A 16,527-nucleotide genomic window follows, 5' to 3' on the forward strand; every position below is an offset into this window, starting at 1 on the left:
AGCTTAAGAGGACCCCTTTCAGAGTTAAAGAGTTAGTGAAATATATAGCAAACCATTCCAGCTCAAATAATGTCATAAACTTGTTTTTCAAAGGCTTTCACCTTCTGTGCATTTTGAAGCATACATCACTTGTTGATGGCTGAACAAGGCAGTCCAGTGATCCTCTCTAAAACTGATTTAAATCATTTGGAGAGCATAATAATTGAATATAATCATCACAGCATAGACAGTAAAAAATCAGAAAACTATTTTTGTTGCCTTCTCAAGATGTTCCTTAGTCATTTGGGGGTGTCATTTGGAGCCCTTCTCATGTTTACAGTAATGGCCGTCACTCTCACTCACTCCATGTACTCTGTAATTTGGTGTTCAGTTCACTAAGCGCAGGTGGTTTAAGGGGAACTATGTGGGGACTGATTTTGTGTTGTATTTTTTCTGGCCTGGGAGATTTAGTTGTACCTCTTCATTGGAGATTTATTCTTCATATAACATCTTAATCCCTTCACTGATTACCTTTTTTTTGCCACCCTCGGACAACTTTCATTCTGTTTGGGGGAGATGTCTGTTAATGGAGAGGTTAATGCAGGTTAAATGTATGTCCCCCAGTTTGAAAATTCTCCCATAAGCAGAATGATATTGTATAACATGCAGGAATAAGATGAAAACTGTGTCATCAGAGTGAAGGTGTTAAAAGTCTAGAGTATACAAATGAATAGTTTTATTCAGTAATGGATTCTACTTAAGATACTCGGATATCTTCTTGCATGCTGTCAGTGCAGACAGACTACTGTATGATGATATTAAACTTGCCTAGCCCCAGGTTCCTACGCTCCTCATGGGGCGACGTAGGATTGGATGGTGGATGGATGGATGGATAAATTACATGCAAGAGAACAGCAGTTTATTTTACACATGATTATTTAGCATCCTCTTGTGTGTGAAAATACAAATTTTGTTGACATTTAACAGATGCTACATATCCACAGCACTGAGTTCCTTATACGACACCTTAATATCCTCATGTATGTTAGTGATGCAAAGTATGGCAGTAATGTATTCAAGATATAAGTAACATGAAAGAGAGTATTAAAGAAATGTATACATAATAGTAATCATCAGTAATTTATTCTAAATATGACACCTCAGTATTTTCTTGTTAATGATGATAGGTACTACTGTATATGTTGATTTTAAGCAGGTATAAACACAGTAATAAATAACAGACCAGTAAGGTGTAATATGCAAAATAAACTTCCAGGGAAGAGGTTGTCACAAAGTCTTGTATGCCAGTGAAAATACAACTCTATGTGAACAAGGATAAGTTTCTGTGGTTCTTGAATATGGATGGTAAATAGAAATGATTATTGTGTGCATATTAGCTGCCTCATCTTAATGGATTTACTCTGAGTCCTCATTATATACTGGCTTTATTTTTCTCATGTTAAATCCTCAGTTCTTGTTTAGTTGTGGCTCCAGGATCATCTGAATGTAAACCTGGTGGTCTGCAGGCTGAAACTGCCTGTCTTCTGCAGTTCATCATACCCCTTTTGTAGGATATGGAGGTATTTGAGGGATGTTTGTATGACCAGGCACAGAACCAACTGGCTATGTCAGTTCCACTACATGAAGCCATCCCTCCCCAGTACCATAAGCCTCTGTGAGTTGCAGATATATTTCTGTTTAGAGTTTCATTGATACCCAAAAATTTCTGTTTAAAGTTTACTGTAATTGATACCCATAAATTTGAACTTCCATTTTTTTTTTTCACTCTTTCCAATTTAGAGCACAAAGTGAATGGCAAATATTATTATATTATTTACCGCATCCCTGGCATATAATGAGGACTGCCGGTACAGTATTTGTTTTGGTCAGCCTGCATCCCACGTCACGGGATGCCTCAGCACTGATGTAGGGGCCAGACATGTAATTGTATAAGTGAATTGGACTTCATTTCTCAAGTTGTATTCTAAGTGGCTTTAGAGGTCTTGTAACACCATCCCCTTAGCAGTTTATTCTGCCTATTACACCTTCAGTATCTTCTGTGTTATTGATGAAGCTGTTTGGATATTAATACAATACAGTTAACATGAATGGGAATGTTAAAGCATAATGTGCAAAATAAATCACCAAGGAAGAGGTGCTAGGATATCTTCTATGCCAGTTAGAATATGACCACTAGGTAGAAAGTCAATCCATTTGGCATTTCATTAGTTGATCAAAAGTTAACTAATTTTCATGCAGGAATTTAGTGATTGGATGTGCCCAGATATACTCCTTAATATTAAATCTAAATAGCAATAATATATTAAAAAAAAAATTGCCAGTAGGTTAAGAAACTATGCTATAGATATTTCAGCTGTGTTTGGTAAGGATTTTGAAGGTTTGCCTGGAGGGCTTGTGAATAGATAATAATAAATATGATGAGGAAAGCTAAGTAATGGCTTGTTGGTGGTGGTTGATAAATGATTAATTCAAGTGAGCACATTAACCCTTTCTACCTGAGGACATGTTTTTAAATTTTATTCCTGCTGCTATCATGCACCTGTTTGGTTTCTGACGGCGCCTTGGTGATGAAGGGGTTAATTTAGACTATAACTAACCCCTCCAGCTCAGTCTTTCCTAAGCTGAATACAGTCACACGGAAGTAGCAATGATAAAATTTAAAATGTCATCAGATTGATTGGGTTAACTCCTTTACTACACTGACTTCTTTTTTCTCTCTCTCTCTCTCTCTCTCTCTCTCTCTCTTTTTTTTTTTTTTTTTTTTTTTTTTTTTTTGCTGTTATCATATGAGTGTATTCAGGCTTAGAGAGACTTTGTACTGCAGGGATTGCATGTATTGTTTCTTAGCTTTCTTCACTACCAGGATGCTCTCTAACGCTGAATTAAAACATCTGATAGTGGCAGGAATGAGATGTAAGTGATGTCCTTGAGCTGAAGGGGATAAAGCACCAGAAATAAAAGCTTCTAAGTGTTGGCTTGTCATGTACTTATCTTTTCATCACACTCAAACTTTCTCACGCTCCATGTGGGTTGAGTCACTGCAAATACTTAACATGATAGACATCAGTATATCCTAGCATGATTGTATATACCCGTATGCTATATATACAATGCAGTATGTATATTATTTTTTATTAAAATATTCCTTGATAAGCCATCAGGATATTTTGAGGAGAGCAAGAATATATGAGCCTGTTCAGAGGAGTTTATCTAGGCTGTATCTAACCCTTCCAGCTCATAAGTCTCCAGGATTAAACAAGGGCATCTGTGGGTAGAGGGGAAAAAAAAATCAGAGTGAAGGGGTTAATGATACAGCCCTATACTGTATATCTTTTGCACACATATGTACTGGTTGGTTACACTCTAAGTGCTCATATTTGGAGGTAGCAAATATTAATACCGTACAAAAATGTTTGTAACTGGATTGAGAGGGTTAAGTCAGAGTAAATTGCATAAAGATTGTCCTTTAACTCGTGCAGCCCAATGGATGTATTCTTCAGGTAATATTTGCAGTCTTGTGATAATTTTATTAAGTTCAGGATAGTTGTTGTTAACTGGAAAGGTTGAATACAGCCTTGATAAACCCCATCATATGAGAAACCTTTCATAAGTTGTGGAAAATTGTTTCCTAGCAGTGAGAATTATACATAAAGGATGTCACCTGCACTGAAAAGTGATTTTTTTCTCTCTCTCTGACAACTCAGTCCTGGCAATGTTTCTCGGTGATTGAATATAAGAATGTCAACAATATTGAGTCGACAGGATGATATATACTTTTTCCCCAGTCAACAGGATGATATATACTTTTTCCCCAGTCAACAGGATTTTGGTGACTTCCTTACAATTGCAAAGGGAGTGTTTCAAAGAATAAGTTGTCAGAAAAAAGCTACAGAAAAAGTTGTTGGAGACAGTTGCTCATGTATCACTGCCTTTCATGAACTGTAGTGAGGTTCTGTCTGGCTGGAGGTGCACTTGAAGTTGGTTTGGACTCTTTTGACATTTAGTTATTTGGGATGCAAGCTTTGTTTTTTCTGGTGTGTAGGCATTCCTAGGACCATATTCTCGTCAGTAGAATTCAGTGGTGTATTTTTTGGTTAATTCTTTGCTGTTTCCTGAGGACTTTATGCAGCTAAGGTGAGACTTTTGAACTGGAGGTATTAGATATAACCTTAATTAACCCCTTCACTGATGATGATCCTCTGTTGGTTGAATAAAATCATTTGGTGGATGAATGGTTTGAAAAATATCATAAGACTGAAGGGGTTAATGAGGCTCCCAACATCTCTCTTTATCAGTGTTATCCCTTTGTACCTGAGGACATCTTATTTTGCTTTTGCTGTTATTAGGCAGTTTATACAGCTTAGGAAGAGAGGTTGATGAGGGTTTTATCTAAACCCTGTAGGGTGAATAGTCTCTCCTAAACCGAATAAAACCACCTGAATATGGCAAGAATAAAACTGGAAATATTTCATTGGGTTCTCTGAAGAAAAGGCGACAGAAAGTTCCCTCTTCCCGTGAGAATAAGGCCTTAATCCCTCTCTGTGTCATGATTTGTTTGTATTTTAGTCTTGCTTTTTTTTTTTTTTTTTCCTTTTTCCTTTTTTTTTCTAGACCATTTTAGTCAGCATAGGAGTGACCTTGCAGACTGGAGAGGTTAGACATAGCCTTTAGTAACTCCTTCAATATGAGAAGTCTTTTCAAAGCTGATTATAATTGTATGGTGACAGTAAGAATAAAATAAAAAATATACCCTTGGATTGAAGGAGTTGAGTTGACATGGTGGATGGGAAGCTTGCCTGGGCTTTCTTACTTCAGCTTAAGGGGCTTTGTAGTGCCCCTTCCTTTCCATTTCATTTCTGCATGGTGGTCTAGTGGCTACAGTGCCCCTGTTATTGGAATGGCTTTTCATAGGTGTGACCTCCAAAAGGTGACTGGAGGCTTTTTGATCATGTACAGAGAGAGACGCAAGTATCTTCCCAATGTTTGACGAATCATAGCAGAAAAATCGAACTATCTGAAACACACATTAGTGAAGATAGGGTTTTCATTTTACTTTGCCAGTAGTAAAGTTTCTTCAGATGGAACTGGGAAGATAGATATTTCTTTGACTGTACAGTACTGCAGGTACGGGAAGCAGGCTGGTCATCTACCCTTAAAGGTATTCGATTAGAGTGTTCTTGCCTCAGATCCCTTCACCTTGAAGGAAGAAGTCCTCGGAAGCTCATAAATTGACAGAGATGACAGCCTCTCCCTCCCTTGTTCTCTGGGTTGTATTCCAAGTGGCTCTGGAGATTTTGTAGTCTCTTCCTTAGTGAAATATTTTGCACATTACACATCAGTATCCTCTTGTGTGTTACTGGTACAAACTGTGTTGATATTAAAACAGTGCAAATAATATACAAGAGAATGAGATGGTGTAACATGCAAAATAAATTGGTAGAGGAGCTGCTACAAAGTGTCCTATGCCACTTGAAACATGATTCTTTTTCACCTGGGAATGTCCGCTGCTGACAGTCTTTTCTGCCTGGTTGTTGAGTCTTACCCCAGTTATCTCTTCTCGTGGCCACCGGGTTTTCTTTCGTACATAAATACATATATATTTATTTCGTGCAGAACTTCTTATACAGTTTTTATGCATTATGTGTCCTAGATCTGACTTTTCTTGTTTATATATTTTAAAGTTATTCTTGTCACAGTTTTGGATCCAGTGTGGCAATGCAGGCATATTATAATAGTTCGTAAGAGATTTTTTTTCCTAGAAACTTTCTAGTAAAGATGACAGTTAAGGCTGGGTTTCCTTACCCTAATTTTTTACGTATACAGCCTTGGACTGTACCAATGCTGTATGCAAGCTTGTAAAACTAAGGGGAATTTATATACAGTACTTGTTTACAACGGCCGCAAGTGGTTGGTGGTGGTGACCATCACCCACTCCCAAGGCAAAGTGCTGCCTACATCTTCCCAAGGAGACTACTCTGCATGACAAACTTTATGGTTTCCTTTAACACAGGGAACCATTTACATTTACTGTGTTGGGTGGTAACCATATAATCAAAGAACAGGGTGACGTAGAGCCTACTGCAGTGCACTTGTTAACTGGATGGAGAGGAACATATGCAGTGTCCAGGAACCAAGCCTCCACACACTTTCCCGTGCCTCACTGTGGTGAGGTATTGTCCATCCCAAGGGATTGAGTGTTGTTGGTTACCAGTCAAATTCATCCCCCAGTCTGACTTCACCTGGCCATCAGCTGAGCTAAAAGTGTTTTTTTACCAATAAGGACTATTCAAAACGTAAAAAAGGGATACCAAATAGGTTGATTGACCAGTACCACCACACAGGTCAGGTTATATGCAGGATGGGATCCCCGTTGGCAGAATAGGAAGTCCAGAGAACAGATCCAGAAAAAGAATAATAAATGTGAAGGTAGAAGCTGGCAGCACTACATCATGTGAGTGGATAATAGTCGCCACCACCTACCACACATTTTTAAAAATTGCGGAAAGTGAAATTTGGCACAGCGTTAAATCTCCAACTGGACAAGGTTTTAGACAGGGTAGGGGCCCTCACCCTCCACCTGGACTAGGTATTAAGAGGGGTGTGACACTCAAGTGCCAATTTCGCTAAGCGGGACAGCCTTCAGGGTTCCCTGGCAGTGCTTGTATGCACAACCTTTTTCCAGTTATTTAGTATATTATTTTGAAATAGTAGTAGACCTCCACCTGGACCAGGCTTTTGGCTGGGAGGGATTCCCCTACGCCAAGGGGAAGGGAGAGCGGAACCCTAAGGGGAATGCCATTGTGCACGTTCATTATTATGTACCAAGGAAAACGAAATTTTGCTCAGTGGTAAATCTCCCAGACAGGTTTTAGCCTACATGAGACCCTGGGGAACCCCTTCTTTCCCCTAAAAATACTGCAGAGGTAGGTGCTGCTTTCAAAAATGTTTTTTTTGTCTTGACTGAGCCATCTATAATATTATTTGCGTTTCTTTTGTGTCTCTAGTTTTAAGCTGTGATATTACAGAGCTGCTCTGTGCCTTGCTTATCCTGCTAGATCTAGAGTAATTTTCAATTAGCAATAATTTCTAACGCCTAGCCATGAGAAATCGTTGGTATATTGGAAAGCTTTATAATATTTTAGTGGTGTTCCATAAATCAGCACTTTTTCTGGATATGTTCATGAGTTTATTTTTTATTTAGAAGATGCGCTACGATACCCACCCACGGAGTCAGCGGTTTGCATGAACAGCCGATACCTTGACGCATAAGTGGAATCTTGAACTGCTTACTTATTACAAAAAACAAAACCCCAACAGCCGCAAGGTAAGAAATAATGTAGTTTAAGTGTGTCGTTAATGTACAATATAAATCGCTGAGTAAAGTGATTCTTCTTTAGCGAACAAACGTGAACTTTGGCAACACTGGAGCCGGTAGAAACAGCTGATCCCAACACAACGCACGTGTGTGAGGGACCTTGAGCTACTGTATCAAATTATCAGCAGCCTAGTACCCCAGCAGCCTTGAGATACACAAAAACACCCCCACGACCTTGACAAGATGCCGCAGGAACTCACAATACCCACGAATGTGCTGGCAGTGGCGGCTGGACTCACATTCTCACTGGGGTTCTTCTGCGGGTACAAGTTCAAGAGCTGGAGGATCGAGTGGCTGAAGAGGCGACGAGAGAGGCTGCAGAGGAAGATCCAGCAGACACAGGCAGAGATTGACCAGATGCAGAGATCGTAGCCTCTTACTGGTAGGTGTTTTTGCTAGATTTTTTGTTTCATATTTTTTAGGCATTTTCCGTTTTGCGTGCCATTAGTAATAGTGAAAGATGCTGTGGGAGGGAACATGCCGTATTTATATAAGCTTAGCCATTCTCAGTACAACAGTCATTAGTTCATGAAAGCTGTAACGCTAACACCCGTAATTACATTTTCTGGTAGACTTCCTCATACCAATTTCTTGAGTCAAAGTATTTTTTCTTAATCTGTCATGCTTTCGTCAGTTGTAAAGTGTTGCCTCTGGTGATGGTATTCACATCCTTTTGGAATTAATGAGATGTGGCAGCATTGTCGTAGCCCTTAGAAATTTTGAAAGTTTCTCTTGTGTCCCTTTCTTTTTTTTTTTTCCTTCTTCAAATGTTTATAGTTTCAAGGCAACAAGTGTCATAGCTTATACCTGCTAGTTCTGGTATCAGCTTTGTGGCCCGTCACTACACTCTCACTAATTTGCCGAGGCCCCCCCAGATGCATGAGTACCAGGCTTGAACTGCATGCTCCAAGTGGGGAGGAATTTACTTTATGCCTGGCCCCCCCCTCCCCTTTTTTTTTTTTTATTACCCATACTCTGTTTCATCAAATTTGAGGGAGTCTCGTCAACTATAATATTCCTTGATATGTGTATGAAAAAGTTGTTGCCAGGAGTAAGAAATTTCAGGCCTGCCATGAATGAGGCAAACATCAGTGTTGTGCAGGATCATCGTAGTAAACTGGTCGGTAACAATACTGAGTTGGCATTGATTAGGACTGGATTGCGTAACTCAAGTGAGGTGAGGTTAGGTTAATGTTTAAAATATTCTTAGTACCGGTACACATTTTGAGCAAAGCTGCTGCAGAAGAAGCCCCTTTGATGTGATGAGATGTAACTAATGAACAGTTAGAAAATTGAAAATTCGGATATCATCAGTAATTTCTCTTCTCCACATTGACCATTTCATTTTATTTTTTCCTGCATCATTGATGACTAATGATCATTTTAGAAATAGTTTCATGTTGCACAGTTTGTTTTTTATGACAGTTGCAATAAAGGGAACTCACATTGAAACTAGCAAGATGCAAGATGGTGGTCTTTCACAGGTTAATGTTGGTATTGGAAGCTTTGAAGGTTATATATTGTTGTGGTCATAGATGGTTAAAAGTATTGGGGATTGGGGAGTGAAGCCCCCAATTTCAGTTAGGTTAGGATGCGGAGATGTGTACAGTCAACACGATCTTACACGCTGCCACAGGCATCTGAGGCAGGCATATCAATAATACTGAAAATTCCATATATTGCGGAAGTAAAATTTTACTGCTCTCTCCTGGCGGGAAAGATTGAGAAAGCTAACACCACCATTTTTGCAGTTAATTTCTAAAGATCCAACAGACACAGGCAGAGATTGACATAATGCAGAGATCGTATTTGGGTAGTGGCAGATATTTTTGCTGGAAGACTTGGATACAGGTGTGACATTGTTGAATCGGCAGTCATTTACCAAATTGGCACTTTTAATTGGAAAATATTATTTTTATCACCATATAGGTTCATGCACACCTACAGTGATTATCCGAAATCTGGCTAAAAATTTGTGTTTAATTTAACTACAGTAATCCCTCTAATATCCGGACGCCCACTAACCGAACATCCCCACTAACCGAACCTTATCGTCCTGGGATCAAACATTCCCAAAATGGTCCGAAAATCCAAAAAAAATGGAAAAAAAATCGATTTTTTGCCGTCCGTAATTTGAACTTGCCGCGCGCGCCGCGTGAGAGCATTGTTTTGGTTCGTCATTCCTCCGACGTCCGATAGAGCGCCGCTGCATCCTCCCCACTTCCCGCCTGTCTCTCACCGCGACAAGACCTACGCTCTTCGTCATGGCTGCCCACGTGCTCGCTTTTGTGGTGGTGCCGTACTTGCTGCAAGGCCTCCTGCTGCTCTCTGCCCTACTCTTAGTGTGTGTGATGATGGCCCCGCCTCCTGAGAAAAGGAAGAGAGTGGTGTTGACTCTGGAGAAGAAACGGGAGATATTGGAGAAGGTTGATGCGGGTTGGTCTTCCTCTCGCATTCTCCGCGAGTTCAACCTGGCCCGGTCGACTTTGTTTGATATCAAGCGTTCCCGAGACAAGCTCATGCAGTACACGGCTGACTTCTCGTCGAGAAGCAAACACAACGTGGAGAGGAAGGTTATGTTTACTCCCAAGTATGCAGAGATCGACCGCTCCACGTTGATTTAGTATCGACAGCAACGTGCAGCTGGTGTGATGGTACGTGGAACGGAGCTGAAGGCTGCTGCTGAGAAGTTTGCAAGGCTTCACGACGCCCTAGACTTCAAGGCATCCGAGGGTTGGCTCTTCGCGTTCAAGTTGCGACATGGCCTTACTAACCGTAAAGCACATGGCGAAGCATTGGACGCTAACGAGGATGGAGTGGACGAGTTTCGGCACAAGGTGAAAGGCTTGATCGACAGGGAGGGCCTCACTCTCGGTCAAGTCTATAACGCTGACGAAACTGGCCTATTCTATCGCTCGGTGCCAACGAACACTCTCGCCGATGAGACGGAGAAGCGTGTACCTGGCCGCAAGCTTTCTAAGGAACGGATATCTGCTTTGTGTTGTGCCAATGCTAACGGCATGCACCGGCTTAAGCCCGTTATTGTTGGCCGTGCAAAGCAGCCTCGGTGCCTTCGTGGGGTGATGGATGTCCTTCCTGTCGTATGGTACCATTCTTTGAAAGCATGGTTCATAGCTGTGATTTTCAAAGACTGGTTTCACCATCACTTCGTCAAGGAGGTCATACATTACCAGACGAAGACACTGGGAATTCCTCGCGACCAGGTAAAGGCTCTCCTCCTCGACAATGCACCTGCCCACCCGTGCGACAAGGACTTGGTTGCTGAGAATGGCCGTATTAGGTGCATGTTTCTGCCACCTAATACGACTGCTCTCATTCAACCAATGGACCAAGGAGTGATCTTGGCAACAAAGCGCCTGTACCGTCGGAAGTTCCTGGACGAGGTGATGGTGGTTCTCGAGGACGAGGACGAGCGCAGGGAAGGACGTGACACTCGAGGCAAGCGGACTTTGGAAAACCTTCGCCGCTACAACATCAAGTCTGCGCTGTACAACTGGGCTAGTGCATGGAAGGAAGTCCCTGTGAAAACTCTTGAAAATGGTTGGTCTCGTCTGCTTCTCGGAACAGATGTGGAGTACGATTTCCTAGGGTTTGACGTGGATAACTTCCATGCACGGCTACGTATGCACAGCGACGATGTTGATGTGGACGATGTTCGTGAGTGGTTGGACGACGACGAGGGCGATCCTGGGTATCAGACGTTGTCTGACATCGAGATCGCGTCTTCGGTTGCTGGTGTCAGTCCCGAACTTGAAGATTCCGACGACGAAGGCGATGATGATGCAGACTCCGCCCAGCAGGACACTACTCCAGCCATCCCCAAGCTGAGCGCACTCCGGGAACATCTAGAGTTCGTCCTAGACTACCTGGAACACCCGGACTGCGACAGGGAGATGGGGCCCTTGGGACTCGTGGAGGAAGTGCGTGCTTTCCGGCAGCGCATCATCAATCGCCAGAATCGTCGGTCCTTGCGTCAGTCAACGATTGACAGTTTTTTCAGGCCCGTGACCCCTGCTGTGCCAAGCCCTGGTTCCACTCCGTTGCCTCCCCAAGACAGGCCCTCATGCTCCGAGCCACAGCCCAGCACATCAGCTACAGTGGAGTCACCGCTCGACGTGAGTTTGCGGCTGTCTTCAGAGTCTTCTGTAGTCGGTACGCCATCACCACTACCCACCGATGCACCCCTTGGACGCCTGCCAGTGATACTCAAGGGCTCTGACAGTGAATAAACAGCAAGAACTTCTCCACTAGACCACACGGGAATTTTGAGTGTTGTGCAGTGAAAAAAACGGTGTGTTGTGTTAAGGTTTTCAAGTTGGGAGAAAAGACTAAGTAGAAAAGAAATTTAACGTAACTAACCTTCTTTGTTTTGGCTTTGGAAACTTAAAAAAACTTGGGAAAAGTTAATGTGCAACACTTAAATTTAATGGAACATTATTTGGACTAAAGTGAACACTGTGAAAAGAACGGACTTCTGTGTGTTAGTGACTAAGTTCAGTGCAAGACTTCAGGAAGAGTGTAGTGCAAGTGCTTCAGGAAATCGTTCTTACTGTCAGAGTCCGAGAGGAGGCGGTTATTCATCGAGGTGGCCAGGGACTTGCTGTAAGTAGCCAAAATGTTTCATGTTGTACTATTTTCCATACTATATTTACCAGAATGTTTCATATTGTATTTTTTCCCATACTACACTTACTAGAAAGTGTCATACTGTACTTCTTTCCATACTAAACTTACCTCATGCATGTGCAGTAGGAATGTGTTTTTCAGAGTTCGGTTAGGTTCGGTTAGAGTCCATAAGTACCAGAATGTTTATTAATGTATGAACATACTTCTAAACCCACATTTTATGTGTCTATTGCATTTATTTCAGTCATTTATGTGCCTTATTGGTGTGATTTGGGTGTTAAATAGGTGCTATGCATGTCCGGAGGGAGTTGTATAGGTGTTTCTCTGTGTTAGGGTCCGTAAGTACAAGTCCATAAGCTGGGGCCCAATATCCGGACAAAACCAATATCCGAACCTACCGATGGCTCTATTGATCCGGATATTGGAGTGATTACTGTATTAATAAAAAATCAGAAATCAGAATGAAAATGTGTTGAAGTAAGGAGAAGTGTTTCACATCTAGCCCGCCAACTCGCGTTGACAGACTTCTGTTTCATATAAGCATTGATTTACAATTTAGATACATTTATTTGTACTTGAAATCAATATTTATGGAAATTAGACGTCTGTCAAGTAATATTTACGATCTGAAGGGGAAATAGCCACAAATATTAACACGTTTTAACTCTGAAACCCTATGTTTTAAAATTAATACTTATACAGTATTATGCACAGTTTTTTGACAGAATTTCAGATAATGAGGTGTGTATACACCTATATGGTGGTAAAAGTTATATTTTCCAATTACAAGTGCCAAGTCTTTGCTGATTCAGTAAATGACTGCTGATTCAATATTTCTTTGCACTGCTTGTACAGTGTGGAGAAAAGGACCTGCTTCGCTTTGTTTTTGCCTTATGGATTATTTATTTATTATTGTGCTCTTACATTACTTGGAAGCCAAACTGAACGTAGCAAACAAAGCCTGAAGGCTTTTTCCAATCTAACTAATTTCCTCTAACCTATAGGAATTAATTTTACCAAGAGGCATGACTGTCTGAAACTGCAAAAATATCCCAACGTATCGTGGCCTAACCTATTGCAGCATTGTTGCTCTAGATCATTACCAAGTTGACCTGTTGTACTATTTTTGCAGTAAAATAAAATGATCCATTATACACGGACAGAGATATATATGGTGCAGATATTTAGTACAGTAATATACATAATAGTTGGTGTACTTGCAGGATGATCTTTTTGGTCATGTTTAGAGCTAGCTTTTATTGTGTCATAGTAAAAATTGAGAAAACCATATTTTTGTAATAAATAACACCGGATCCAGCTCTGCCCTAGATACAGGCAGAGACAGATAGGCAGCATGAATGTACACACCTTTAGGGGTATTTTAATGGTTTAGCAGTCTCACACCCTTGTGCACTGGCAGTAGTATTGAGAGCCTTGATTCTGGGTCCTGCCTCAGTAATTAGCAGGTTTTTGTGGCTTGTTGGAATGTAGGGGGTATGAATGATGAATGTAGGAGAGCAGTATTGGTGATGTGTTCGAGAATGGAAGGTGTGCTGGTATGGCATTGTGCGAAACAAAGATGAAAGGGTGTGAAGAATGGGAAGCTGTGAAGTGCATAAGGTCAGGTATGAGCATGCATGGATGATGTAAGGAAGGAGTTGTTTTGTTGATTAAAGATGAATGGCGGTAAGGATGAAAAATTTATAAATGTCACAGCTTGAGGTGTATGTACATGTTTCAGTTTGGTAGGGTGAAAGTGGCAATGATTGTTCCTATGCACCTTTTAGTGATAGAGTGAGGAAGAACAGAATAAGTTTTGGGGACCAGTTGGAGTTGCTGAGTGTTTGTGATGGTCAACATGCATGGGAGAATCAACATATGCCCTGTTAGTGATGTAATGGGTTGTTATGGAGTACCAGGGGAGAATGATAAGGGCGATGACTGGAAGAATGATGATTGACGATGACTGGGAGAATGATAATGGGCAATGATAGGGAGAATGATAATGAATGATGACTGAAGGGCAGGTGTCAGGAAAGAAGGTTATGCATTTTCAGTTCATATTTTATGCACAAAAACATTTACAGATGTTCATGGTATAGGGAGACTGAAGTAAATGTTGAAAGGAGTTAATTATAATGTATATACTTTGTGTGCTGGTGGGCAGAGATGATTGAAATTTGGCAGTCTTTTGATATGATAGCAGTTAGAGGATGATGCACTAGTTTGTCTGACCATATGGTAGTGGTATGCAAGATGAAATTGAGAGGAGCATGGAGGAGAGAGAGAGAGATAGAGGAGAAATCAGACTGAAATACAGAGTGGAGAAATTGAGAAATGGAGCCATGGCAGATGAATCCCAGGCAAAGGTAGAAGAGGAGTTCGACAATGGAGCGGGAAAATATGTGGAGTGCATATAGAGAGTCTTTGGATTGGAGTGCTAAGGCTATATGTAGTGTTCCTACTATTCTTAGGTTAATAAATACATTAGTAAGAAAGGTAAATATTGCTTGGTGGGATGCTGAGGTTGAAAAGGGAGTGGAGGGGGATCAAATGAAAGTTGAGAGTAATAACCATATGAAGAAATTAGTCTAAAGATAAGGGTAAATAATCTTAGGAGAGAGAGTATTTAAACTGTTCTGAAAAGTAGTGAGAAAGTGTTGAAATGAAGGTGGAAAAAAGTGTGAAAAGTGTAGGGGATGAAAGTGGAAGAATACTAACATGGAAGCAAGATAAGGAAGTTGATAGAAAGAAAATTTTGAAATGCTGATGAGTGGGAATGGGGAAAACAGCGGAATAATATAAGAGAAGGTATTTTTCTAAGTGCCTAGATCAGTGTTGGAATAAGACCAGGATGTATTATGTCCCTATAGCTGTTCAGTATTTATATGGATATGGTTATGAGAGAGAGAAAAAAATATGGATGAGAATAGTAGTAAATGATGAAGGCTGGGGTATTTCACATATAATATGAGGCGCCCCGAGCCAGAGGGGCGACCGTGCATTTTGCTTATTTGCTTTGACATCTAATTACCAAACTGTAATATACTTTAAACATGCCATGTTTACCACCATTTTAATTGAATTGGCTAGCATTTTCAAGCTAAACAGTAAAATGCGTATAAGTATAATTTTTACCTTTGTATAATTAGCCACGTCAAAGTTTAACAAGTAATTACCGAAAATAAGCAAAATGCACAGTCAACCCTCTGGCTCGGAGTGCCTCATATAATGCAGACATTGCTGTGCTGCTGGCTGTTATTAAACAGGAACTTTGCAGGTTGGTAAGTGCTGTATTATGTGCTGTAACATTTATTATGAATAATACATAATAGGTAGAAAATGGATGGCTACCTTCAGCCCTGGGTGGCAGTACCTGTTTTTGTACACTTGTCACACATCTTAAGTTTCATTTATTCCCCAGCACCTTCCATCAGCTCCTGGAAAGTAATTATCAAGTTTTAACACATGCTTTTCCTTCCAGTTGTTGACAGCCATGACCAGCCTCAATGTGGGGAAGAGGAAGTACTGTAAACTCTCAATTATCCATTGTAATTTAGCCATGCCCAATGCCAGTTAAAGCAAAGTGCTGGATATTGCATAGTACCCCCCATTCACCGAATATTTGGCGTTTGGCTGGATATTGTGTTACTGTCTGTCTCGAACCTGTATCCTAACAACTTTCCCTTGAGTAAAATCTTAAAATTAAGCATAAAATACAATAAAATAATGACACAGCAGCTACAGTAATGCAGTAATAAAGTGCTGGTTGGATATCATTTACAAGCCAGTTATTTATTTATTTATTTTTTTTATATAAGGAAGACGGAACCAAAGGCCAGGAGCCCGCAAACCATTCCTTCAAGAAAAAACAAAAACAATACAAGAGAGAGCCAAATTCAAGCTTTGTTCATTTCGAGATGCCTAGACACACTGCATTGGAAAGACTGGAGATCATACACCTCGGTGCTGAATATTGCATAGAACTGCCGGGTATGTCCCATATTGGCACCGGATATTGCATAATTTTGCCGGATATTGCTTTAATAGAGCCAGGCCAGCAGCGCTGGATATTGCATTGGGCTGGATATCGCAATGACGAATAATTGAGAGTTTACTGTGTGGTGTCGTATTCATGTACAGGTATTTGTTTCTTTAGGAAATATATTGTTAAAAATTTTTGTTTTATTCTTTATATTTCTGTAGTCATATTAATACACATTTGTTTACTTCTGTTCCAGAAATGCTCCTACCTTCCGAGAATCACTCACACACACACCATTGAGTAGCTTTAGCAATGTAGTTCAGAATGTCAATTTAATTAATACACAATAAATTCTTAGAATTTTTTTTGGAGGAAGGTAGTTTTGTAAATATCAGATGTACAGTTTATATATGAATATAGTACTGCGTAGTAGTATCACATAATCAGATGCCAGATTTCAGGTGTTTGACCAGCACAATAATTTTTTTTTTAATACAGTTCAAACTTTTGCCATTTTAGT

The 16,527-nt window shown here is 40.5% G+C and overlaps 1 protein-coding gene across 1 annotated transcript; it reads left to right on the forward strand.

Annotated features, from left to right (window-relative positions):
* The first annotated feature begins 7,516 nt into the window (after positions 1 to 7,516).
* Positions 7,517 to 16,379, forward strand: LOC145397628 (uncharacterized). Its single transcript, XM_080270669.1, has 2 exons — positions 7,517 to 7,757; positions 16,264 to 16,379. Exon 1 carries the CDS (start codon positions 7,559 to 7,561, stop codon positions 7,745 to 7,747), a length of 189 nt encoding a protein of 62 aa, XP_080126795.1. The 5' UTR covers positions 7,517 to 7,558; the 3' UTR covers positions 7,748 to 7,757; positions 16,264 to 16,379.
* The last annotated feature ends 148 nt before the right edge of the window (positions 16,380 to 16,527 follow it).

The sequence above is a fragment of the Coenobita brevimanus genome, chromosome 42 (genome assembly GCF_032717465.1).
Source record: "Coenobita brevimanus isolate Jiangsu-jjx chromosome 42, ASM3271746v2, whole genome shotgun sequence".
NCBI lineage: Eukaryota > Metazoa > Arthropoda > Malacostraca > Decapoda > Coenobitidae > Coenobita > Coenobita brevimanus.